This window comes from Lissotriton vulgaris, chromosome 2_1, assembly GCF_964263255.1.
Source record: "Lissotriton vulgaris chromosome 2_1, aLisVul1.2, whole genome shotgun sequence".
Taxonomy (NCBI): Eukaryota; Metazoa; Chordata; class Amphibia; order Caudata; family Salamandridae; genus Lissotriton; species Lissotriton vulgaris.
Genome location: NC_141687.1, coordinates 1,546,494,292 through 1,546,520,820, shown reverse-complemented (window position 1 = coordinate 1,546,520,820; position 26,529 = coordinate 1,546,494,292). Strand labels below are relative to the sequence as shown.

Here is a 26,529-nt window from a genome sequence, read left to right as displayed (position 1 = left end):
GTGCAGAGTAGTGAGTAGTGAGTGCAGAGTAGTGGGTGCAGAGTAGTGAGTAGTGAGTGCAGAGTAGTGAGTGCAGAGTAGTGAGTAGTGAGTGCAGAGTAGTGAGTAGTGAGTGCAGAGTGCAGAGTAGTGAGTGCAGAGTGCAGAGTAGTGAGTGCAGAGTAGTGAGTAGTGAGTGCAGAGTAGTGAGTGCAGAGTGCAGAGTAGTGAGTGCAGAGTAGTGAGTAGTGAGTGCAGAGTAGTGAGTAGTGAGTGCAGAGTAGTGAGTAGTGAGTGCAGAGTAGTGAGTAGTGAGTAGTGAGTGCAGAGTAGTGAGTAGTGAGTGCAGAGTAGTGAGTAGTGAGTGCAGAGTAGTGAGTGGTGAGTAGTGAGTGGTGAGTAGTGAGTGGTGAGTAGTGAGTGGTGAGTAGTGAGTGGTGAGTAGTGAGTAGTGAGTGGTGAGTAGTGAGTGCAGAGTAGTGAGTAGTGAGTGCAGAGTAGTGAGTAGTGAGTGCAGAGTAGTGAGTGCAGAGTAGTGAGTAGTGAGTGCAGAGTAGTGAGTGCAGAGTAGTGAGTAGTGAGTAGTGAGTGCAGAGTAGTGAGTAGTGAGTGCAGAGTAGTGTGCGCAGAGTAGTGAGTAGTGAGTGCAGAGTAGTGAGTAGTAAGTAGTGAGTGCAGAGTAGTGAGTAGTGAGTAGTGAGTGCAGAGTAGTGAGTGCAGATTGCAGAGTAGTGAGTGCAGAGTAGTGAGTGCAGAGTAGTGAGTGCAGAGTAGTGAGTGCAGAGTAGTGAGTGCAGAGTAGTGAGTGCAGAGTAGTGAGTGCAGAGTAGTGAGTAGTGAGTGCAGAGTAGTGAGTAGTGAGTGCAGAGTAGTGAGTAGTGAGTTCTGAGTAGTGAGTTCAGAGTAGTGAGTAATGAGTGCAGAGTAGTGAGTAGTGAGTGCAGAGTAGTGAGTGCAGAGTAGTGAGTAGTGAGCGCAGAGTAGTGAGTGCAGAGTAGTGAGTAGTGAGTGCAGAGTAGTGAGTAGTGAGTGCAGAGTAGTGAGTAGTGAGTGCAGAGTAGTGAATAGTGAGTGCTGAGTAGTGAGTGCAGAGTAGTGAGTGCAGAGTGCGAGTAGTGAGTGCAGAGTAGTGAGTGCAGAGTAGTGAGTGCAGAGTAGTGAGTAGTGAGTAGTGAGTGCAGAGTAGTGAGTAGTGAGTGCAGAGTAGTGAGTAGTGAGTGCAGAGTAGTGAGTAGTGAGTGCAGAGTAGTGAGTAGTGAGTGCAGAGTAGTGAGTACTGAGTGCAGAGTTTTGAGTAGTGAGTGCAGAGTAGTGAGTAGTGAGTGCAGAGTAGTGAGTGCAGAGTGTGAGTAGTGAGTGCAGAGTAGTGAGTGCAGAGTAGTGAGTAGTGAGTGCAGAGTAGTGAGTAGTGAGTGCAGAGTAGTGAGTGGTGAGTAGTGAGTGGTGAGTAGTGAGTGGTGAGTAGTGAGTGCAGAGTAGTGAGTGGTGAGTAGTGAGTGCAGAGTAGTGAGTGCAGAGTAGTGAGTGGTGAGTAGTGAGTAGTGAGTGCAGAGTAGTGAGTAGTGAGTGGTGAGTAGTGAGTGCAGAGTGGTGAGTAGTGAGTGGTGAGTAGTGAGTGGTGAGTAGTGAGTGCAGAGTAGTGAGTGGTGAGTAGTGAGTGCAGAGTAGTGAGTGGTGAGTAGTGAGTAGTGAGTGCAGAGTAGTGAGTGGTGAGTAGTGAGTGCAGAGTGGTGAGTAGTGAGTGGTGAGTAGTGAGTAGTGAGTGGTGAGTAGTGAGTGCAGAGTAGTGAGTAGTGAGTGGTGAGTAGTGAGTGCAGAGTAGTGAGTAGTGAGTGCAGAGTAGTGAGTAGTGAGTGCAGAGTAGTGAGTGCAGAGTGCAGAGTAGTGAGTGGTGAGTAGTGAGTAGTGAGTAGTGAGTGGTGAGTAGTGAGTGGTGAGTAGTGAGTGCAGAGTAGTGAGTAGTGAGTAGTGAGTAGTGAGTGCAGAGTAGTGAGTAGTGAGTGCAGAGTAGTGAGTAGTGAGTGCAGAGTAGTGAGTGCAGAGTAGTGAGTAGTGAGTAGTGAGTGCAGAGTAGTGAGTAGTGAGTGCAGAGTAGTGTGCGCAGAGTAGTGAGTAGTGAGTGCAGAGTAGTGAGTAGTAAGTAGTGAGTGCAGAGTAGTGAGTAGTGAGTGCAGAGTAGTGAGTGCAGATTGCAGAGTAGTGAGTGCAGAGTAGTGAGTGCAGAGTAGTGAGTGCAGAGTAGTGAGTGCAGAGTAGTGAGTGCAGAGTAGTGAGTAGTGAGTGCAGAGTAGTGAGTAGTGAGTGCAGAGTAGTGAGTAGTGAGTGCAGAGTAGTGAGTAGTGAGTGCAGAGTAGTGAGTAGTGAGTGCAGAGTAGTGAGTAGTGAGTTCTGAGTAGTGAGTTCAGAGTAGTGAGTAATGAGTGCAGAGTAGTGAGTAGTGAGTGCAGAGTAGTGAGAAGTGAGTGCAGAGTAGTGAGTAGTGAGTGCAGAGTAGTGAGTAGTGAGTGCAGAGTAGTGAGTAGTGAGTGCAGAGTAGTGAGTGCAGAGTAGTGAGTGCAGAGTAGTGAGTAGTGAGTGCAGAGTAGTGAGTGCAGAGTAGTGAGTAGTGAGTGCAGAGTAGTGAGTAGTGAGTGCAGAGTAGTGAGTGCAGAGTAGTGAGTAGTGAGTGCAGAGTAGTGAGTGCAGAGTAGTGAGTGCAGAGTAGTGAGTGCAGAGTAGTGAGTGGTGAGTAGTAAGTGCAGAGTAGTGAGTAGTGAGTGGTGAGTAGTGAGTGCAGAGTAGTGAGTGCAGAGTAGTGAGTGCAGAGTAGTGAGTGCAGAGTAGTGAGTGCAGAGTAGTGAGTGCAGAGTAGTGAGTAGTGAGTGCAGAGTAGTGAGTGCAGAGTAGTGAGTAGTGAGTGCAGAGTAGTGAGTGCAGAGTAGTGAGTGCAGAGTAGTGAGTAGTGAGTGCAGAGTAGTGAGTGCAGAGTAGTGAGCAGTGAGTGCAGAGTAGTGAGTAGTGAGTGCAGAGTAGTGAGTGCAGAGTAGTGAGTGCAGAGTAGTGAGTGCAGAGTAGTGAGTGCAGAGTAGTGAGTGCAGAGTAGTGAGTGCAGAGTAGTGAGTAGTGAGTGCAGAGTAGTGAGTGCAGAGTAGTGAGTGCAGAGTAGTGAGTAGTGAGTGCAGAGTAGTGAGTGCAGAGTAGTGAGTAGTGAGTGCAGAGTAGTGAGTAGTGAGTGCTGAGTAGTGAGTAGTGAGTGCAGAGTAGTGAGTAGTGAGTGCAGAGTAGTGAGTGCAGAGTAGTGAGTAGTGAGTGCAGAGTAGTGAGTGCAGAGTAGTGAGTGCAGAGTAGTGAGTGCAGAGTAGTGAGTGCAGAGTAGTGAGTGCAGAGTAGTGAGTGCAGAGTAGTGAGTGCAGAGTAGTGAGTGCAGAGTAGTGAGTGCAGAGTAGTGAGTAGTGAGTGCAGAGTAGTGAGTGCAGAGTAGTGAGTGCAGAGTAGTGAGTGCAGAGTAGTGAGTGCAGAGTAGTGAGTGCAGAGTAGTGTGTAGTGAGTACAGAGTAGTGAGTAGTGAGTGCAGAGTAGTGAGTAGTGAGTGCAGAGCAGTGAGTGCAGAGCAGTGAGTGCAGAGTAGTGAGTGCAGAGTAGTGAGTGCAGAGTAGTGAGTGCAGAGTAGTGAGTGCAGAGTAGTGAGTGCAGAGTAGTGTGTAGTGAGTAGTGAGTACAGAGTAGTGAGTAGTGAGTGCAGAGTAGTGAGTAGTGAGTGCAGAGTAGTGAGTGCAGAGTAGTGAGTAGTGAGTGCAGAGTAGTGAGTGCAGAGTAGTGAGTGCAGAGTAGTGAGTGCAGAGTAGTGAGTGCAGAATAGTGAGTAGTGAGTGCAGAGTAGTGAGTGTAGAGTAGTGAGTAGCGAGTGCAGAGTAGTGAGTGCAGAGTAGTGAGTGCAGATTGCAGAGTAGTGAGTAGTGAGTGCAGAGTAGTGAGTGCAGAGTAGTGAGTGCAGAGTAGTGAGTGCAGAGTAGTGAGTAGTGAGTGCAGAGTAGTGAGTGCAGAGTAGTGAGTGCAGAGTAGTGAGTAGTGTGCAGAGTAGTGAGTAGTGAGTGCAGAGTAGTGAGTAGTAAGTAGTGAGTGCAGAGTAGTGAGTAGTGAGTAGTGAGTGCAGAGTAGTGAGTAGTGAGTGCAGAGTAGTGAGTGCAGATTGCAGAGTAGTGAGTGCAGAGTAGTGAGTGCAGAGTAGTGAGTGCAGAGTAGTGAGTGCAGAGTAGTGAGTGCAGAGTAGTGAGTGCAGAGTAGTGAGTAGTGAGTGCAGAGTAGTGAGTAGTGAGTGCAGAGTAGTGAGTGCAGAGTAGTGAGTAGTGAGTGCAGAGTAGTGAGTAGTGAGTGCAGAGTAGTGAGTAGTGAGTGCAGAGTAGTGAGTAGTGAGTGCAGAGTAGTGAGTGCAGAGTAGTGAGTAGTGAGTAGTGAGTGCAGAGTAGTGAGTAGTGAGTGCAGAGTAGTGTGCGCAGAGTAGTGAGTAGTGAGTGCAGAGTAGTGAGTAGTAAGTAGTGAGTGCAGAGTAGTGAGTAGTGAGTGCAGAGTAGTGAGTGCAGATTGCAGAGTAGTGAGTGCAGAGTAGTGAGTGCAGAGTAGTGAGTGCAGAGTAGTGAGTGCAGAGTAGTGAGTAGTGAGTGCAGAGTAGTGAGTAGTGAGTGCAGAGTAGTGAGTAGTGAGTGCAGAGTAGTGAGTAGTGAGTGCAGAGTAGTGAGTAGTGAGTGCAGAGTAGTGAGTAGTGAGTGCCGAGTAGTGAGTGCGGATTGCAGAGTAGTGAGTGCAGAGTAGTGAGTGCAGAGTAGTGAGTGCAGAGTAGTGAGTAGTGAGTGCTGAGTAGTGAGTAGTGAGTGCAGAGTAGTGAGTACAGATTGCAGAGTAGTGAGTGCAGAGTAGTGAGTAGTGAGTGCAGAGTAGTGAGTAGTGAGTGCAGAGTAGTGAGTAGTGAGTGCAGAGTAGTGAGTAGTGAGTGCAGAGTAGTGAGTAGTGAGTGCAGAGTAGTGAGTGCAGAGTAGTGAGTGCAGAGTAGTGAGTGCAGAGTAGTGAGTGCAGAGTAGTGAGTAGTGAGTGCAGAGTAGTGAGTAGTGAGTGCAGAGTAGTGAGTAGTGAGTGCATAGTAGTGAGTGCATAGTAGTGAGTGCATAGTAGTGAGTGCAGAGTAGTGAGTAGTGAGTGCAGAGTAGTGAGTAGTGAGTGCAGAGTTGTAAAGTAGTGAGTGCAGAGTAGTGAGTGCAGAGTAGTGAGTAGTGAGTGCAGAGTAGTGAGTAGTGAGTAGTGAGTGCAGAGTAGTGAGTAGTGAGTGCAGAGTAGTGAGTGCAGAGTAGTGAGTGCAGAGTAGTGAGTGCAGAGTAGTGAGTGCAGAGTAGTGAGTGCAGAGTAGTGAGTGCAGAGTAGTGAGTGCAGAGTAGTGAGTAGTGAGTGCAGAGTAGTGAGTAGTGAGTGCAGAGTAGTGAGTGCAGAGTAGTGAGTAGTGAGTGCAGAGTAGTGAGTAGTGAGTTCAGAGTAGTGAGTAGTGAGTTCAGAGTAGTGAGTGCAGAGTAGTGAGTAGTGAGTGCAGAGTAGTGAGTAGTGAGTGCAGAGTAGTGAGTAGTGAGTGCAGAGTAGTGAGTGCAGAGTAGTGAGTGCAGAGTAGTGAGTAGTGAGTGCAGAGTAGTGAGTAGAGTGCAGAGTAGAGTAGTGAGTAGTGAGTGCAGAGTAGTGAGTAGTGAGTGCAGAGTAGTGAGTAGTGAGTGCAGAGTAGTGAGTAGTGAGTGCAGAGTAGTGAGTAGTGAGTGCAGAGTAGTGAGTAGTGAGTGCAGAGTAATGAGTAGTGAGTGCAGAGTAATGAGTAGTGAGTAGTGAGTGCAGAGTAGTGAGTGCAGAGTAGTGAGTGCAGAGTAGTGAGTGCAGAGTAGTGAGTAGTGAGTGCAGAGTAGTGAGTAGTGAGTGCAGAGTAGTGAGTAGTGAGTGCAGAGTAGTGAGTGCAGAGTAGTGAGTAGTGAGTGCAGAGTAGTGAGTAGTGAGTGCAGAGTAGTGAGTAGTGAGTGCAGAGTAGTGAGTAGTGAGTGCAGAGTAGTGAGTAGTGAGTGCAGAGTAGTGAGTGCAGAGTAGTGAGTAGTGAGTGCAGAGTAGTGAGTAGTGAGTGCAGAGTAGTGAGTAGTGAGTGCAGAGTAGTGAGTGCAGAGTAGTGAGTGCAGAGTAGTGAGTGCAGAGTAGTGAGTAGTGAGTAGTGAGGGCAGAGTAGTGAGTAGTGAGTGCAGAGTAGTGAGTAGTGAGTAGTGAGTGCAGAGTAGTGAGTGCAGAGTAGTGAGTGCAGAGTAGTGAGTGCAGAGTAGTGAGTAGTGAGTGCAGAGTAGTGAGTAGTGAGTGCAGAGTAGTGAGTAGTGAGTGCAGAGTAGTGAGTAGTGAGTGCAGAGTAGTGAGTAGTGAGTGCAGAGTAATGAGTAGTGAGTAGTGAGTGCAGAGTAGTGAGTGCAGAGTAGTGAGTGCAGAGTAGTGAGTGCAGAGTAGTGAGTAGTGAGTAGTGAGTGCAGAGTAGTGAGTAGTGAGTGCAGAGTAGTGAGTAGTGAGTGCAGAGTAGTGAGTAGTGAGTGCAGAGTAGTGAGTGCAGAGTAGTGAGTAGTGAGTGCAGAGTAGTGAGTAGTGAGTGCAGAGTAGTGAGTAGTGAGTGCAGAGTAGTGAGTAGTGAGTGCAGAGTAGTGAGTGCAGAGTAGTGAGTAGTGAGTGCAGAGTAGTGAGTAGTGAGTGCAGAGTAGTGAGTAGTGAGTGCAGAGTAGTGAGTGCAGAGTAGTGAGTGCAGAGTAGTGAGTAGTGAGTGCAGGGTAGTGAGTAGTGAGTAGTGAGGGCAGAGTAGTGAGTAGTGAGTGCAGAGTAGTGAGTAGTGAGTGCAGAGTAGTGAGTGCAGAGTAGTGAGTGCAGAGTAGTGAGTGCAGAGTAGTGAGTGCAGAGTAGTGAGTAGTGAGTGCAGAGTAGTGAGTAGTGAGTGCAGAGTAGTGAGTAGTGAGTGCAGATTAGTGAGTAGTGAGTGCAGAGTAGTGAGTGCAGAGTAGTGAGTAGTGAGTGCAGAGTAGTGAGTAGTGAGTGCAGAGTAGTGAGTAGTGAGTGCAGAGTAGTGAGTAGTGAGTGCAGAGTAGTGAGTGCAGAGTAGTGAATGCAGAGTAGTGAGTGCAGAGTAGTGAGTGCAGAGTAGTGAGTAGTGAGTGCAGAGTAGTGAGTAGTGAGTGCAGAGTAGTGAGTAGTGAGTGCAGAGTAGTGAGTAGTGAGTGCAGAGTAGTGAGTAGTGAGTGCAGAGTAGTGAGTGCAGAGTAGTGAGTGCAGAGTAGTGAGTGCAGAGTAGTGAGTGCAGAGTAGTGAGTAGTGAGTTCAGAGTAGTGAGTAGTGAGTGCAGAGTAGTGAGTAGTGAGTGCAGAGTAGTGAGTGCAGAGTAGTGAGTAGTGAGTGCAGAATATTGAGTGCATAGTAGTGAGTGCAGAGTAGTGAGTGCAGAGTAGTGAGTGCAGAGTAGTGAGTGCAGAGTAGTGAGTAGTGAGTGCAGAGTAGTGAGTAGTGAGTGCAGAGTAGTGAGTAGTGAGTGCAGAGTAGTGAGTAGTGAGTGCAGAGTAGTGAGTGCAGAGTAGTGAGTGCAGAGTAGTGAGTGCAGAGTTGTGAGTGCAGAGTTGTGAGTGCAGAGTTGTGAGTGCAGAGTTGTGAGTGCAGAGTTGTGAGTGCAGAGTAGTGAGTGCAGAGTAGTGAGTAGTGAGTGCAGAGTAGTGAGTGCAGAGTAGTGAGTAGTGAGTGCAGAGTAGTGAGTAGTGAGTGGAGAGTAGTGAGTGCAGAGTTGTGAGTGCAGAGTTGTGAGTAGTGAGTGCAGAGTAGTGAGTAGTGAGTGCAGAGTAGTGAGTAGTGAGTGCAGAGTAGTGAGTAGTGAGTGCAGAGTAGTGAGTGCAGAGTAGTGAGTGCAGAGTAGTGAGTGCAGAGCAGTGAGTGCAGAGCAGGTAGTGCAGAGCAGGTAGTGCAGAGCAGGTAGTGCAGAGCAGGTAGTGCAGAGCAGTGAGTGCAGAGCAGTGAGTAGTGAGTGCGGAATGCAGAGTAGTGAGTGCAGAGTGAGTGTGCAGAGCAGTGAGTGCAGGTGCAGAGTGGTGTGTGCTGTTGAGTGCAGAGTGGTGTGTGCTGTTGAGTGCAGAGTGGTGTGTGCTGTTGAGTGCAGAGTGCTGTGTATTGGCAATGTAAATGACAATGCCCTCTATTTATAATTTAAAGAAAAAAAAGAAATGTCATTAGCAATGCCAATAGCTCCACCTTTAATGATGCCGAGACCATTGCATTGTAAATGCTTGTTTACCCTGGAGGCTATACAGGCACGTAAACCAAGTACCCAACTGTTAGTATTTACATATTATAGATTGAAGGAGGCCCTTAAAACTTTATATACATTGCACCCTGCCGAACCGCTGACATTGAAGCAGCTATAGGCTATGCTTGCAAGTCCCTCCCGTCTGAAACTAGTCACTTGTTTATGCATTGCAATGCAGGCAGACACTGCACCACACAACACAGCAGAGGTATGGAGAGATGGAATGACGTTCTTGACCTACCTATCACAGGAAAGGATTGGGACTACGGCTGACCTCTAACCAGATTTTTAACAGCTAATTGTAATTTTCGTATCATTCATTTTAAATATCTACAACGGTTGTATTATTCACCCAAGCAGTTACAGAGATATGTGCTGAGAGAGTTGGCTACCGGTAAACAATGCAAGATGCAGACTTCATGCACTTGGCGTGGTTTTGCGATCGAGTGCACAATTTCTGGGAGCAGTATACAAAGGCCTTGTCTGATATTGTCTTTGAACCGGTGAGATGTACACCAAAGGTATGTCAGTTGGGCCTTACGGTACACTTAAAGCCGCAGAATCAGAGACTGGTGGCGATTGCTCTTTGTTAGCAAAAAGAAAAGTGGCTCAAAACTGGGATGGTAGAAATGGCCCCAAACTGCAACAGTGGTTGGAGGACGTCACATATTGTAGGGTTCAGTTTTCCTACTATGCTGAAGAACTCCCATTACCGTCAAAGCCTAAAGGCTATTGGGCCCCCATTACTTCTTATCTGCTGACATCCCACTGTTCAAATTCTCCTGACAACCCCCCTGATGATTGATCTCTTGGTCATGGATTAACATATGTATATGCTATACTGTGTAACAAATACTGTGATGCATGCTTATTCTGTATACAATCGGAGTAATGTGATGTACCTGTTTGTTTTTTTGTTTGTATGCGGTGTGATGTTGTACTTGAATAAAGTTAACAAAAAAAAACAAAAACCTAGGACCACAGGTGCGATTAGGAGGAGTGTCATATGGCAAGAGCAATCAATAAATATTAAACAGGAACCCCCGAACATATATTCAATGATGCTATTGTTCAAACTAAAGCAAACTTGCCTGTGACTGAGAATGATATTGTGTATATAAGATGGTCTATTTTTTAACAGATGTCCCAAAACCTTTCCAATGTGAGCCTACAGATGTACTTAAGAACAGAATTGTTTCATTCCAAAGCGGGCCAAGGTGTTATCAAGTGGCTTTAAGATTAATGAGGATCAACATAGATGGTTGGTATATCAGCATCTCCACGGATTGTGTCACAGTGGGCTGTGGGACCAGCAATTTTCCACAATTTCAAGCACTGCACAACAGTATAACAAACACACATTCACCCATGAAAATTTCTCTGGATAGACTAGGGACTCCATAGCCATAACAGTGATCCAATAAACTGTGAAGCAATATGAACACTACAGCACAACTAGAAGGACCAGAACGCTCTTAAAAAAGAAGTGTCAACAGGCCATCTGTGTCTTGGGTGCTCGGATTGCCAATTAAGGTGAACTGTCCCCTTCTTTGCCTTTACATATTTTCCTAGAGTTCATCTAGTATTAGCAAATTCAAGAAAGACGGTAAGCAGGCTTGTAAATGTTTGGACTAAATCTAGTAAAGATCTGCACAGAAGTGTCAAGCTCCAAGGAGGTTCTACATGAATTGTTTCCCATTTTAATGAAGTATTGTCCACTGCCAAGAAGTTTTTGGGACACTATCAAGAAATATTATTCCTCTTGACAAAATGACTTGGAAAAGTAGGAGCCAATGGACATCCTTGCTCCACGTTATATACATCCTAGCACGACTCAAGAACTTTTTAATTCACCTTGTTCAAGATAACTCACTAGTCCTTTCATTCTTACATCTATTGTTTTTTCACTCTATGAACGTAGGTGCCTCCATCCTGCTGGCTTGGTCTTTTAATGAACGAGGAAGGACAAGTCATTCAAAGAGCCAGAGTGCAAGGCCAGAATGGGCCTTTTGCATTGATGCCTAAGGGATGAGTGAAGGAAATGACCATTTGATTGCGTGGTCCCCCCCCTACAGTTTTTGCCCTATCTGTTTTGCTCGATTTAGAACTAGTGCACTTTACCCCTTATAACCGGGAGTAAAGTGCCTGTGCTCCCCTTTTAACATGTTGCAATTGGCTTACCCCAATTGGTATATTTAACTTTCCTGTAAGGCCATAGTATATGGTTTAGAAATACACATATTGCATGGAAAGTTAAATATAATTTGTAGATTGCAGTACTGATTGTGCCGTTCACTATCCTGAAAGAGAACACATGGCTTCAGGCCTACCTTGTGTACCCTAAGTGCAGCAACCCAAAACCTGCTGTACAGACCTGTCGAAATAATCCTTTTGGACAGACGGGAAACAATGTTTTTAATTATGAATAAGTCACTCATAAGTACACCTTGTCACCCGCCAGGTAGGGTGCCTGATATTTAAAAATGGAACATGTGCAAAATTAAAATAGGCATGTTCCTCCAGTGACTAGCTCAAAAACTATTTTCTCTGGCAGGTCTGTAGCTGAATACTAGAAAAGGTCAAAGTACAAATTACAAACTTTAATCTTTAATGTTTGACAGGTAACATCAGCTACAAAAGTGCCTCAAAGACTAATTTTCCTGTCTATTAAAAGTCCAGTTCATTGGTAAAGTTTGATTTTTAATACACATGCTGCTCCCAGGCAGGAACAATGGCCTGTGTGGGGGGGTGGGGGGGTTTATTTCCCTTGCAAAAAGACCAGTATGGTGAACCCAGCAACTTCACTAACTTGTACATGGGCCTGCCCTTTCACAAGTAAATGTAAGGTTAGGCCTGAGAAGGCAGTCCTTTGTCCCCTAGGCTGGCCACACCTCTGTATGGACACAAAGGCTCTGCATAAGGCAGGAATGGTTTCTCCATTTTTTGCATTGTGGGATTGTTTGCAGTAGGGCAAACAGGAACTGATACAATAGTGGGTAGGGTTGCCCCTGCACATTTAGGACTTCTAAACCTCTGTATGACCGGTACCACTGACAAGAATCAATCTATTAAAGGTGCGACCTCCCCGGGTTGAAGAAACAGATCCAAATCCATTTCCGTAGGACCTCAGCGAGGAAGTATCAGCCCCCGAGAGGCCGGTTTTATGACAGCCTGCCTCCTTGCCCCTTTGGAGGAATTTGATCTCCAAAAAAGAGACTAAGTCCCTGTGTTGATTTCCGGACTGGGTGAAGGCATCAAGAGTATCTGGCTGATGCCATAACTTCTCTGAGCGAGGATTTTGACTTTTTCTACTCGGAGCTTTTCTTGCAAAAACCAACAGCTTCAGCGAGATCTTGTGCAACACTTTTTAAACTTTTGTGAGACCCTCCCGGATACAGCTTGCTGCCTTGCTCCACTAAAAGATTTTTGCTTCCATTTTGCAAATTAACGGCCTGATTTAGATCTTGGCGGACGGATTACTCTGTCACAACGGTGATAGATATCCCCCCACTGAAAAATAAATCCCATTATATTCTATGGGATTTCTATTTCGGCTGACGGGATATCCGCCATTGTTATGACGGAGTAAGCGGTGGAGCTCAAAGTGCACCTAGAGAGTAGTCTCCCACAACCATGAGCTATGAATGGTGCTTAGCCCTCTTTAGTTCTATTTTCACTTAGAAATTTTAAAACTCATATCGTTAAATTCACATATTCGATTTTTATCATTTTGTTTATTAAAATGTGCTATATTGTTCTAATCGGTTTGGGGTTTTTATTGTTTAGTATTTTAATTGTTGCTGGTGTGGTACTTTGTATAAACACTTTACACATTGCTCTTAGTTAAGGCTGCCTGCTCTGTGTCATAGCTAAATGGGTGTTGAACTCTGGTTAATTTAGTGACTTTTGAGGTTCACCCTGACTGGATAGCTTTAGTTGGTCGACCTCCCACCCCAAATAAAAATCCACTTTCTGACAGTGAGTTTCGGAATACTACATTCTTCTTTTCTTATTTTTTGGGTGTCAGTACTGCTGTGTATATGGCTACTAACATTATTGGCAGCAATAAAGGAGAGGTGCAAAGTCACCCTCTAAAAAAAGTTACATTAAATTAACCTATCTGAAGGCCTGGGAGGAATAGGTGAGCAATCAAGGGGTGGATTAAGGAGAAGACCTGGCGGGGGGATATGAAGGCGGAAAAGCAGTGTAGTGTAGTTCCTATTTTCCCAATAGGCTCTGCGCATTGGAATAGCATAAACAGCAGTGTAGACTTAGGACTGAGGTCATCTAGGTCTCTACTGACTATGTTAAACTTAATTCAGGTTTGAGCCAGCAAGCTCAGAGGTCACTAGAAACTTTCTTGAATGAATAGCGAGGGGTGGACTTCCCTGACTCAGACAAGAAGGGATTCAGTTTCTGACAACCGCATAAACATGACAACTTTGCTCCCTCAGAATAAGAGTGTATCTCTAGAGTTGTGTGAAAACAATAGGCAGCTATTTTACTCAGTCAATCGTGCATGCTTAGTTCCACCAGAATGCAGAGAAATAGAGAGACGGGCGTTTTCAATAAAGTGATGTTATTTATTGAGCAGTCTTCCTTCTCATGCAAGAGAAATGAATTGCCACAATTGCAATACTTATCATGAAGTAAAGTGCGTACAGTAAAAGTAGTATTATGAAATAATACTGTTAAAGCATTGATATGGTTTCTGAGCCATATAGTACTTAAAATAGATAAAATATATACATATATAAAAACATTGACTAACGTACTCAACTGGTGCTTCTAACTACGCCTACCCCGGTGTACCTGACCTAAGCCTAATACTTGGGAAAGAGTAAGTAAGTAGCAGGTTAAGTTGGTTAAGATTAGTTTTGCCAAGGATCTGCATCAAGAATTCTCCTAAGGGTTTAGTCAGCTCCGTACCTTGGTAATAGAATGTGGGAGGTCTGGTATCTCTTTCCTCAGGACTCGATATCCCAGCCACCCGCAAGAGTAGGCTGGAAACACCGGAGCTGGATTTTCTCGGCTGGAGAAAAAGACAGCGTCTCTCTCAGTGCGTCAAACGGGAGGGGCGGCTTTCCGTGGGCTCTCTCATCAGCTGGGCTCTCGGGCAAGTAGACGGCCGCTCTGCTCCAAACCACCGTGTGTTTGCTTAAGGCAACTGTTGGTATTTTATACCTGGAAGGTGCCGGGTTTGACGTAAGGTTGGACATAAGACGTCACTAAGAACTAACAGTTCTTTCTGGACTTCAGGAGTTCTTGTTGAAATCAAAACAAGAGCAGGGGGGATTTTCCTGGGCTGCTGGAGGCTTGGTTTGTTTAAAGAACACGTTGTGCTTTCTAGGAGTCGATGGGAGTAGCCGTGCTGTGCTTTGGACTGCATGGGCTATTATTGAATATGGATCTGATTCTTATGCCTTTATCAGGATATTATTGATTATAACCTCACAAGGGCATACATCGGGAATATTGAATTAGGGTCCTAGATATAAACATAACAGCAGCACATGAGAGAAGTAAGAAAACAAATGCTTTCAGGAAATGTTTAACTAAAAGGAACATAATAAGTGCCCTAAACATGAGCAGTGGAAGGGCACAAGTCAGCCGGTCACCAGAATGGCAAAGAGGCCAGCAGAGGGACAGACACAAGAAGAGGAAGGCATGCTATTGAAAAAGAAGTCAGTAAATTAAAGTGGCTATAAAGCCAACTAATAGTTAACAGTGGGCAAGTTCTAAGCATGCTGTAAGTTATAGCACTGGTCCACAAGCAGCTTTGATCTATGGACAGCTATAAGCTGTCTGGTAGGGAAGACCTAAAAAATGGAGTTTAACAGGTTAATAGAATTCTACGTAAGTTTCTGCTCACTGCCATAATAATATTTGCAGGTTAGGTAGCTCAGTAGAGACCTGCTTTAAGAAGATCATCTGCTTGCTGCTTAACCCGAAGACTGCATGTGAGATGCAACACAATGAATCCGTTCATGTATGTAAATTTCCAGCTTCAAAGGCAGCATGGATTACATAAAATAAATAGCGACGGTTTAAAATGAATGCGTTTGTTATTATTAACGCTCATAAGAATGCTCCTATTGGGAATCACAGTTACTTGTATTTTACTCCATATATCAATTTATTCTAAACTTCCAGAAGTAAAGTGTAAAATACATTTCAAAACTTTATTTTCACTCCTCCTTGCTGGTGTACACATGTATGCCTTTTTGTCTGTCTAAGTGTTGTTTGAGTACATGTGTGAGTGAATGTTCTTAGACTTTGTGCATAGGTACCTGTACTAGTTTCAGAATGTGTGTTTGGGGGCCTGTATGTATATTGTTTTAGTGTGTGTAGGCGTTTTATCTGTGTACATGGATGCATGTTTGTGTATGTTTGTATTGGTTTGTGTGTTCATGTAAGGCTGAACTGCTTTACTTTGTATGCCTGTGTTTATTTACTTAAAACCCTTAAACCACAAGTTGCCATTTCAGAACCTTGGAGTCGTGAGAAAGGGAAACTAATTTTTTTGTCTAATAAATTTTGTGGGAGACCAGTAATAATCTTGTTACAGTAACTGATGTGAAATAACTTGATGGTGATCTAGTGCAATCTTTTGGAGGAATTAGAGGAAAATGTGGAGCCCTAAAATACGCAAAGGTGGTAGATTACACATTGATGAGTGAGTTTATATAAGGAATAAAGGTACGGTTGCTGTCAAAGACAGCACTCAGACTGCATGTCTTCTGACAGGCTGTAAATGGGACCCATGGTGCCTATCCAAGTGAAACTCAGAAGTGAGGGGTCGATGGGGCAGTAAGAACGTTGTCAGCCTTCTGTAACATAAATCCAATTGTGGTAGATTCCGTTTTTGTCTTTCCTCAGTTTCAACCTGATGGTGACCTTTTTGACATTTATCCAGCTGGATAAGGATGCATGTATTCTCTGTACTCATATTTTGCATGTAGTGTGACTACTTGTAAAGAAACCCTGCTTGACTTAGTGGATTTAGGGGCATATGTAGGAAGCCGTTTGCGATTCGCAAACGCCGGAATTCGCAGAATTCCAGCGTTTACGAATCGCAAACGAATCGCAAACAGCGATTTGGTATGTAGTTGCCACATAGCAAAATAAGGAATCGCAAAAATTGCGATTCCTTATTTTGCTCAAGCATTTAAGGAATCACAATTTTGCGATTCCTTAAATGCTATGTAGGGGTGCCTTTTAAATTGCGATTTTGGCTTAAGGAATCGCAAAATACCACTTACTCCAAGTAGATTTAATTTTGCAATTTTCTTGTCAAAATGCATTTTTTTTAAAAAATTCAAAGTACCATGTGGCGCACAGACATGCCCTTAGGGCATGTTTGTGCGCCACATGTACTTACAGGCACATTCCAGGGGTGCAACAGGTGTCCTTTGGACACCCTGGCACCCTTGGGATTGCGATTCTCAAATTGCGATTTTCTCAAAGGAAATCTCAATTTGAGAATGTATCCCTATTCATTCCTATGGGCCTCATGCCCATAGGAATGAATGGGACACTCATTCCTTAATTGCGATTCGCAATTTGCTAATCGCAATTAAGGAATTTTAGGGATTCGCAAAAAAGTTGCGAATTATTACCTACATTCCATTTTGCAATTCTCAATATAGCGATTCCTTAAAAATCGCTATTTGAGATACGCAAAATGTGAATTACCTACATATGCCCCATAGTTTTCTAGGAATTAAGAGAACCTGAAAAAGACAGTGGCCCTTAGATGGGATACATCACAGTGTATCCCACCCATATCTTAATGCCCTGCACATTAGGTAACCATAGGGGCTTTGCCAGCATTTGTTCTTATTTTCTGCCATATGTTTCTCAGTTGCTTATAACTACAACTGGTTCACACAAAAAAAGGCAGATTAAAAAGTTGAGTTATCTCTGAATCTTTTTTCAACATCTGATGCTGTTGGTATTTCGGACACCAGCATTCCCTCTTCATCTTACACTTAATTTTTTTTCTCTACAGACCGCTGGTTCGTTGTTTGAAAACTGCATGGCATTCATTTTGAATTTATTTGGATTTGGACCATCCACAAGCAACAACATGGCTGGGCAACACACGTCTGCAATGGATTCTCGTGCTGGAGAAAGGGGATCCACCTTCACTACAGGTACCCTTTTCCACTTCCATTTGGAACTCTCTTTCCTGGCAAGGGTTTTTCATAAACTCTGTATCACTTCCAGGTTTGTGCCTACAGATGTGGTTCTGAGACTTGCGAATGTGTGTGTAGCCGTATTGCTAGCTCCTGCATAGTCTTCACATGGTGATCACTCTTGAGATGCTTTTGAATCTCTGTCAACCTTTTTAGGTCTCGCTTGAGCCAGGGCGCATGCGCTGCTCTGCAAGGCTTCTAGTAAGGACTTTCAACTCGGACCACACGCTTGGGTGTGTGCTTTTTTTTTTGTTGCTCCCACGCTATTGGCCTTTTCGTACGTCTTTCTAAGAAAGACTGCACGCAATTGGCCAACGGCGGGTGCATGTCCTGCCTTCTCTCTCCCCTGGCCAAGGGAGCTCGGGAGCGAGCAGCAGCACGGCCGGGTGCCAGCTGCATACCTCACATTCCTTGCAGTGCAATCGCACTGTGCTTATTTTGGACTTGTGCCCTGGTGGCTCGTGGCTTTTCTTAAGATGGAAAGTTTGGTGACCGCTCTGGCCATAGGTACCAAGCTGCTGGCCAGCAATGAGCCTGTCAATCATCTTGACTGACAGGTTTTGGAAGTGACACCAGAGGAGGAGGCGCCGGAGCCCACGCCGCGTTACACTGTAGCGCCCAGAGCGCGCATTGAAACGATCGTGGCACACCACACCTTCTAGTGTTACTTTTGCACCAAGTTTAGGGCTTTGAAAGCCCTGCCAGTCGTCGCACTGAGTAGGTCTGCTTGTGGGGCTTCTAGACCCATAATGGGCGTGACACGGCTTGACGCTGATGGGCCTCTCCGTGTGTCTGACCCTCTCCTTGGCCTTTTTCTTTTCGACGAGGCAGTCTCTAGAAGCGGCCTCCCCTCCCTCCACTCTGCAGTCCATGGTCTGCAGAGGTGAGCAGCGGGACAACCCCCTACCTCGCACCAATGCTTTGAGCCGCATGTCTCGCCACGCGGCACTTCACAGAGCCATGTTTGATCTGTCACTCGCCAGGGACGCGGCAGCTGAAAGCTTTGTACTGATAACCATTTCACGGGGTATAAGATTGCCGTGGTTTCTTCCCTCGTGTTTAGACACACACTTACGATAATTATATGTAGGGCTTTGCAAACTACCACCTTATACCAGAAAAGGCTCATCACCGCCTCCGGCATTTTGTAGATGACATCTTAGCAGCGCCGCCGTCCGGCAGATCATGCGGCTAAGACGCCATTTGGGGGGAGCTTGACACACCCTCTGCTGGGATGAGAAGGGATACTGCGCATATTCACCAGCAAGGTAATTTTATCTTCAGAGGGATCCTGCGCGCCAGGCGCACGCGCTGCGCGCCTCGAGTCCAAGCACCCCGATTCACCTCCCCCTCCCAAGAACAACATCTGAGAAAAACTTCCCCTGTACCCCTGGATATCTGCTAGTTATAGCACAGGTCCCAGGAAATCTGTCAGAGAGCCAAAAATGCACCAATGCAGCCCTACTTGGCACTAGGTGCCATAGTGCTGTCTCTTCCTATAGCACTGCATGGCATTAGGTACAGTGCTATCTGTCCACAAAGCTTGCTTGCAATTAGGGGATCGTCGCATCTATCTTTAAATGCATGCAGCACTACTTGGCATTACGTTCTATAGTAATATCCGTTCATGCTGTGCTGTTCTGGCTTTAGGTGCTCTAACAATCTTCTCTTCATGCAGTGCTTTGTAGCATTGGATGCTACCCGTGTCTGACTTACGGTGTTATAATATATATTCATATACCGCTGCTTGGCATTAGGTGCTATAGTAATATCTTACTAACTAACTCACTCTCACTAACTAACTCACTTCCTCACTTTCACTAAAAAAACAGTAACTCTCTCACTAACTTACTACTCTCTCCCCATTAACTAACTCTCTCACACTACCTAATTCTCTCACTCTGTCATACTCACTTAACTCTACCACTCTCACTAACTAACTCTCTCTCTCTCTCACTAAGTAACTAACTCTCTCACTATCTCTCAATAACTATCTCACTAAATCTATCACTCTCACTAACTAACTAACCTTCACCCTCCTGTTATTTATACCCACCCCTTTAACCGCTGGCCTACACGAGCACTACCTGCCCAGTGCTGCTGGCGACCGTTGACCAATGCAGCCCGCCCACTCTTTAGAACTCCCCCACCACGTTGAAATTTGCGCAGCGGTTAAGGAGTTAACAATAAAAAGCATAATAAACAACGATTGGGACAGGCAGATAAAAGTTGCCAGCATTCAAACATTAAAAAAACCTCACGTCATTACTTATTATTAATACTTTTTAATATGGTCATTCTGTTGTACATAATACTTTCTTGGTTATATCTAAGGTAACACAAATGCTTCTCACACTTCTTTATTATAACTTTTCAGCATACCGCAGGCTTCTGTACAACACAGCTTATAAAAAAACACAAAGTCAATATCTCTGCCCAAACACTTATTAGTACCAAAAGACGAGACCTATTGGCTATGCCAATGCTTGTTGTTTTTGCTTCCAAAATACTTGCACATTTACTTACTAGATGATTTGTCCGACTTTTTGATTGATATGCTTGGACGGAGTGCTTCTCCTTTTTTGAGTGTGTTCAGTGTTTTTTATCGTTGCACCCATCTCTTGCACGTGTTTTTATCTCCAAGTTATTAAAGAAATATGAAGATTTATTTTTCTAAATCTTTTTTATAACTTTTTATTTCTACATTGTTTGCCAATGTTTATACAGTAGGAAAAGCCTGTTTCGATCCCTAATAATTGTGGCTGCCATTGGCTGTTCTGCACAAAATATAAAAATCTACATTCAAGTCCGATGGATTGTGGAAGATTCATGCAGATTGATCAAATGTAGGCCATATAGAGAGACCCAACAATTTTATTTTGCATTCAAGTCCCCACAGTAATTTCTGCTTGCTGCTGTACTTAAAACTGATTGACAGAATTAAACTGAACTTGAGAAAATGCAGCTTGTGCCAAGGTAGCCTCTGTGCTTGGTGTGATTTAAGTCATTTCTGTGGAATTGGAGAACAATGAAACAAATGTAATGCCAGGAGGTATTTATATCTGGACTGTTAAGCTTGTGACTGGAATTTGAGTTAAAAATCGCATCTGTTTAGTTTAGCGAACACCTTGTAGTAAGTAGTTAGTAAACTGGCTGGGCCGATTTAGAATCAAGAAACAATGTGATTACGTGTTTTATCTAGGAATTATTTCAAGGTTCACGTGGCAGCGCATCTTGTTCCAGATCTTCAAAGCTATATTGGACCACCAGACATAGAGAGTAGAGTATTCCTGACCCTTGGGAAGTCAGAGCGCACTTCAGAAATTTGGATAAACCACCAATCAGAGAGGCTTAAAAGGAATCCGTCAATAACCTTAGGGCAGTTCCAGAGCTGAGCCTAGGGCTGAACGTTCCCTCCAGTGCCACTGACCGTCAAGGTGGCCTCTTAATACCAAAGCAAATTAAAGATTGAGTGAATGAACTGTAAAATAAGGAAGAGTGTTGTGAATAAACGAACAAGTGACTCATTTATTTTATGAAGTCAATATTACCGACTCAATTGTTTTTTGGTACAATCGTACAGTGCCACCCCTTCAGCCTTTGAGTAGCTGCGTGATGTTGGGTTCTACAGACCTTTTCTTGCTGATACGCTATGCCTATTTTCATTGAGTAATGACCACTTTTTAGCTTCAGAGATTTTAAGCAAACCATCACAGTATTACCATCTGAAGGCTTTATCAGTTTATATGTGATTGTTAGACAAAGGCAGACTTCTCTCATTACTAGAGACCAATCTCGGGCACAGGCGAGGCCCACCAGTGTTGCTCACATGCTTGAAGAGAATGATGCACATAACCTGAACTCTGAAGATGTGCCTTGATGTTGAGTTGAGATTCCTTGGCAAAAAGCTACACAGGAATATTTTCTATTGCCTGTTATGTTTAAAACAGTCCTTTTTACTTACCCAATACTGAGATTGTTAAGGCTATCCTCCAAGTATGCCCACTGCATCACGCTGAAGTACGTAGCAGGTCAATTCACATCTGTGATTGTTAAACACATTTGAGAGGGGTGCTTCTTAGGCTGCCAGAGTAACTTTAAAAGTGGTGCTGCCCAATACAATATAATATCTGTCGGAAGAGTTGAGTGAATTCACTGGGGATCTGTGATTCTAAGCTTAAAGCCCTTGAAAAAAAAGCAGCAAGAGGTGTGCATGGTTCAGAAAATCATGTGCTGCACATTATATTGGAAGCTTTTTGTAATTTTATTTTCTTGCTGTACGGTGGCGCTGTCAAGGGTTCTTTCAGTTGTTCCTCATCAAGCTTCACAAGAAATAGAATGTTAGTGTCCCTTAGCGAGAGGATGGTTTTAGTCCTACACGGCATAAAACATTGAGTGGCCCCTTTAATATGTACTTGCAGGATTCTGCTCTCTGTTGATGCCTTGGACAACGTGAGCCCTGATTGGTGGTGGTCTTGCCTGCACAGCATAGCCGTTGCTCAGTGACAAAGACTACCAGTGAAGACACAGTTCACACAAGCCCACTGCATGCGCTTTTAACCTCTACCCTCCCCCCCCCCTACGCACAGTTGTACACTGGTTGGTATCATAATATCGCTACGTCCTTCTCCCAGTCATTAAGTATGGAGGCGAATCTCACATCATGACAGGCAAAAAGAAATTAGGAAGAAAGAGTGGCCATCATAGTAACCCGCCCAACCTTGAGGTGGTCAATAAGAAGGGTGACTACCCAAAATTCATCTTGATTATTTTTCCTGCTGTTACTAGAACAATGAAATCCGAAGGGGTCCCTGCATGACTGGACCCCCACCTTTACCGCATTTGGACTCTGCTTCCAGGCACTGGAGAGTTAAGTGATGCTACATGGGAGATAAAGGCCCTGAAGGAAAGCTGGGATCCCTGGACCTCTTCTACTGGTAGACCGCTAACTCTGGAGCAACCAGGAGTTAGCTAGCTGAGGCAGTGACTTTTCTTCTTTGTTTATGCCAGGTTCTCTGTGGGTATCAGGAGCCCAGGGCTTAACCCTCATATTTTCTGCAAGTACATCATGCATGTGCGTAAGTAATTTTTGAGGGTGGATTTTGGTGCATGTTCATTTGTATTATTTCCGGGTCCTATTTCTGCTCTCACTACTTAAAGGGAATGTGTTTGATCTGTACTAGACCCTTGATTATTGTGTTCAGACGGCTATATTTTTGACCTTCTGAACTTCAAGGCAATTTAGGAACAACACGGGGAAACGCTTGAAAAAGGCTAGACATGTGGAGCCTTCTATCCCTTATTCTTTTTAATCCGCCTCCAAATGTCCTTCTCCAAGAAAAAGATCTTGGAGACTTTCACATGATGCAGATTCTGAGAAGAAAGTAGAGAAGATATTGTTGGAGGCATTAACCTTGTCAAAAACTAAACACTCCTAAACATAAATTGAAAATGTTTGACATCTTTTCTGCTACTGATGAAGAGGATGTCTTTCAATATAATGAGCAAAAGGGTAAATATATTGAATAAGAGTTTATGCCTGACATTCTGTCCAGAATTCACTGCTGATTAAGTCCCTTCTACTTCAACTTCAGTTGCTTAAATCGAACACTCCTTCATTACCCATACATCACTATGTCTTAGAAGTCATTCTAAGAGAGTGTAAAGATACGGACAACATTGTGGTGCTATATTTTATGTCAAAGTTATATCCTCTTGATAAAATAGAGAAAAAGATGCCAGAGTCTGTGCCGGGGGATTCCTTGGTGGCAAATCTTGTTGGGAGATCATCAGTAGCAGAGGAGAACATGCTTACAGACTCTATTGATGAGAGTGGACTCTAAACTTCAAAAATCAAATGCGGGATCAAATCTGGCCATGAGAGCAAGCATATATGCAGCTTATACAAGTTAGAGTCCAGTTTCTGACGTTAAACAACACTTTAAAACCATTGGAGAAGTAATTTAATGCACAGCCCTACTGGAAAGTATGGAAAGACAGTCTCTCTCTCAAACGCAGCCTTCGATATAGTCAGTAACCCAAAGGAGATAGGTCCGTATTTGGACGTAGAATAGGCTGGACCTTTTATAAATACAAAAATACACAATTTGCCTAGACCACTCGTTTTTAAACACAAACACAGTTAAAGGTCAAGAATATTTTATTGAATTCTCACCAGGTATTTATATTTTATACCTTTGACATCTTTTTTATTTTAAAGATTTTTTCTACATTGATTAGCAAAAATAGGACCAACTTTACACATATTTACAATACTCAACACAGCGACTTATAAACCAAACATATCATTTTTTATTTATTTTTTATTTATTGTCATTTTTAAAGCGCGGCGAATACCCGTAGGTGTCTCGGCGCTGGCTAAAGGGCATAGGTCAACATCCAGGAGAACCAACGGAACCTTCCTAACTATTGATCAAACAACTAAGTCTTAAGTTGTTTACGAAATATAAGCAGGGATGGACTGGTCCTGATGTAAGAAGGTAGGGAATTCCAGAGTTTTGGGGCGGCAACCAAAAAACGCCTATCGCCCCAGGTGACTGTTCTCGTACGTGGTACTACTAGATGATTGTGATGGGTGGAGCGGAGAGAACGAGTTGGTATGTAACGGAGAAGGTTATGTTTGAGAAAGTGGGGGCCTTGATTGTTGAGTGCCTTATAGACAATACACAGCGATTTAAACTTAATTCGACTGCGTATCGGGAGCCAATGAAGTTTCCTGATGGTGTTGGAAACAGGTGCAAACTTGGGAAGTCCCGAAAGCAGCCGGGCTGCTGCATTTTGAATCGACTGCATCTTGTTTGTCACTCGAGTTTGGGCATGTAGGAAGAGGGCGTTACAATAATCCAAGGCGGACAACACCAATGAACTGACCAGAGTTTTCCCGGCTGAATCCGGTAAAAAAGGTAGAATTTTCCTGATCATCTTAAGTTTCATGTGAGCCGTGGCAGCCATCTTGTTAGCATGCGCCATGAAATTAAGACCCACATCAAAGGTAACGCCCAGATTCCTAACTTTGAGAGCTGGACTAGGAGGCAATCCAAACGATGTCGGCCACCAAACTGATGACCAGCCAGGAGAAAGGTGACCGAAAATGACCACTTCAGTCTTTTCTGAATTAAGCTTAAGACAGTTCGTGGCCATCCAGTCACCTATGGCTACCATCCCTCTTGTGAAACGAGTGGCTACCTCCTCACCATCCCCTTTAATGGCCAATACCAATTGGGTGTCATCGGCATAGGAGGTTAGGCTCATCCCAAATGCTTTGATGACAATAGCAAGGTCTGACACATAGATATTAAACAGTATCACAATATTTCAAAAAAATAAATCAAATCAACAACATCATCACAACAAAACACAAACACAATTAATATATATTTGTTTTCAATCAATAAGAGACAGAATCAAAAAAAGGGGGAAAGAAGGAAAAAGGAAGGACAGGAGGTATACAATCCAGTTGATAGAACTATTTAATGACGTCTAAATGAACTAATACTGATAAATAACTAATATGCAAGTTAATCCTCCAAGTGTGCCTCCCAATATGCTGACGCGTTTCGAAACCAGGAAACCAGTTCCTGGAATCTCATCAGGGCCTTTTTTTTTCTTTTGTCTGTGTGATATAAAAACAAAACAATAAAGTTTTGTTTAAAAAGATTCATGATAGTCTCAATTACAGTCACACAATGAACCAATGAAATGTCACTGGCTTGGACTACATACCAAGTTTAAACGATGGATCGTAAAAGACTGTCTTATTATATTCTTAAATGATCTTTCTTTCGTGAGCAGTCAAAAGCGTTCTGGAGGTGTGCGCTGGGCAGGGCTGTTGGAAAAAATATTGAGTGTAAGATGTTCCGGTTTCTAAAATTGCTGACTTAATTACAGAAGAAAAAAAAGAGGAGAAAAGGGAACCGCTTACAAGCCTACCTTATTATGCTTGTATATCCGGTTTCCTTTCACTTATTCACGTTAGCCAATGGGTTTAATTGCCAACTTCATGAAGTGCTGTAACATGTCAGGAAGTTCCAAAGAGGGAGGCTGAAAATATAGCAGCGTTTTAGTTCTCCCAAACTATCTCTTTCGGCAATTGCCACTCGTGTCAGCTAGATTTAAAGCGTTAAAAGCCTACCTGATTGCCTCAGTAATTAATGCGATGCCTCTACGCCGCACACTTTGCCGTTCTGTAGAATAAAAAGGGAACATTGTAACCCCTTTAGCTACGCTCATTTCTTTGGTCTTACCGCAGCGCTGACAGAAGTCTTTACCTGGTCCTCGTGTCTCTCGACTGAATAATTCAACTCCGGTCTATCTCATCAAAGATGGCCGCTCAATGTCTGATCCACATTCGGTCCATCACCTGTTTTGTTTGCAAATTCCGCTCAATGTCTGGGCGTAATTTATACCAAAAATATGGCCATAAGGATTGTGGGTCGTGTAGTAAAGTAAGTGACCATAGTCACTTAGTTCATTTAGACGTCATTAAATAGTTCTATCAACTGGATTGTATACCTTCTGTCCTTCCTTTTTCCTTCTTTCCCCCTTGTTTTAATTCCGTCTCTTATTGATTGAAAACAAATATATATTAATTGTGTATTTGTTTTGTTGTGATGATGTTGTTGATTTGATTTATTTTTTTGAAATATTGTGATATGTTTGGTTTATAAGTCGCTGTGTTGAGTATTGTAAATATGTGTACAGTTGGTCCTATTTTTGCTAATCAATGTAGAAAAAATCTTTAAAATAAAAAAGAAAGTCAAAGGTATAAAATATAAATACCTGGTCAGAATTCAATAAAAATATTCTTGACCTTTAACTGTGTTTGTGTTTAAAAACGAGTGGTCTAGGCAAATTGTGTATTTTTGTATTCGATATAGTCAGAGCATTCGCTCTATCTGAGGTGCTTATCATCGCAGAAATAAAAAACGTAGTTTTACAGCATTGACATGCTGATTCTGCTAAGAAAAACACATTGCTTTGCCTCCCCTTTGCTGATCACAAATTGTTCACACAGGAATTAGAAGCGAAAGTAGACCAGATTTTCAAGAAAGGAAAACACTCCTCATCCTTTCACCCCTCCCATATTTCTGCTGTTTGAACTGCCAACAACCCATTCATCCATATTCCTATAGAGATCTCTCACCAAAAATATCTGATATTTGCCATGTTTGGGAAACACTATCAGTTCCGAGTCTTGCCCTTTGGTATCAAATTAGCAATGAGGTTCTTCACCAAAATGATGTCACATCTGATCTATTCTGTATATCTTCAAGGTCTCCACGTGTTTCCATACATGGACGACTGGTTTCTGGTGGCATCTTCAAGGGAGTCAACTCTTCAGGGCTTGTCATGCAAAACTGCATATGTATGTTCTGTTGATGAATCTCCCAAAATGTCCTCTAACACCCTCACAGGATCAGACACTTATAGGAGCTTGATTCAGAATGGAATTAGGCTAGGTGTACCTCCTTCTACAAATTGTAGAGAAGTTGAGGAAGCTCCTTGCCTCTGTACTTGCTTAACCTCGGGCTCCAGCAAGAACTTTTCTAAAAGTGCCAAGTCATATTACTTCATGCATATTTATAATTCTTTGTGCCTGACTACATCTAAACCCTCGCTTCTCTATCTACTCAAGTACAGGATAGCAACTAAGATGGAATTCAAGAGGTACATTCCAGTGACACAAGAGATCTCTCAACTACTGCTTTGGTGGCTGAAGAATTTATAAATGGAACATTTTTCACCATAGCACCTCCTGTGAGCCCTTGTGTAATAACTACTGTATTTTCCGGCGTATAAGACGACCCGGCGTATAAGACGACCCCCTACTTTTCTTGATAAAATGTAGGTTTTGTGCTACACTCGCCGTATAAGACTACCCCCACTTCCAGCGCAGTCCAACGCAGTCCTGCATAGCCATTTCGAGAATTTATTTTGGGCTTACCGTATTAGTGATTCTAATTCTCCTCCCTGTGGGTGAGCAGTAAGGCTTTATCAGTGGACAGTGTTAAGCGTTTATTGTAC

At 43.7% G+C, this 26,529-nt stretch overlaps 1 protein-coding gene across 1 annotated transcript in view; it reads left to right on the top strand.

Annotated features, from left to right (window-relative positions):
- PARP9 (poly(ADP-ribose) polymerase family member 9) overlaps positions 1–26,529 on the top strand; it is a 614,444-nt gene that overhangs the window by 40,384 nt on the left and 547,531 nt on the right. The window contains exon 2 of the mRNA XM_086957420.1: positions 16,299–16,443. Coding sequence (XP_086813546.1) covers positions 16,326–16,443 — 118 coding nt within the window. The 5' untranslated portion in view covers positions 16,299–16,325. The remainder of the gene's footprint in view (positions 1–16,298; positions 16,444–26,529) is intronic.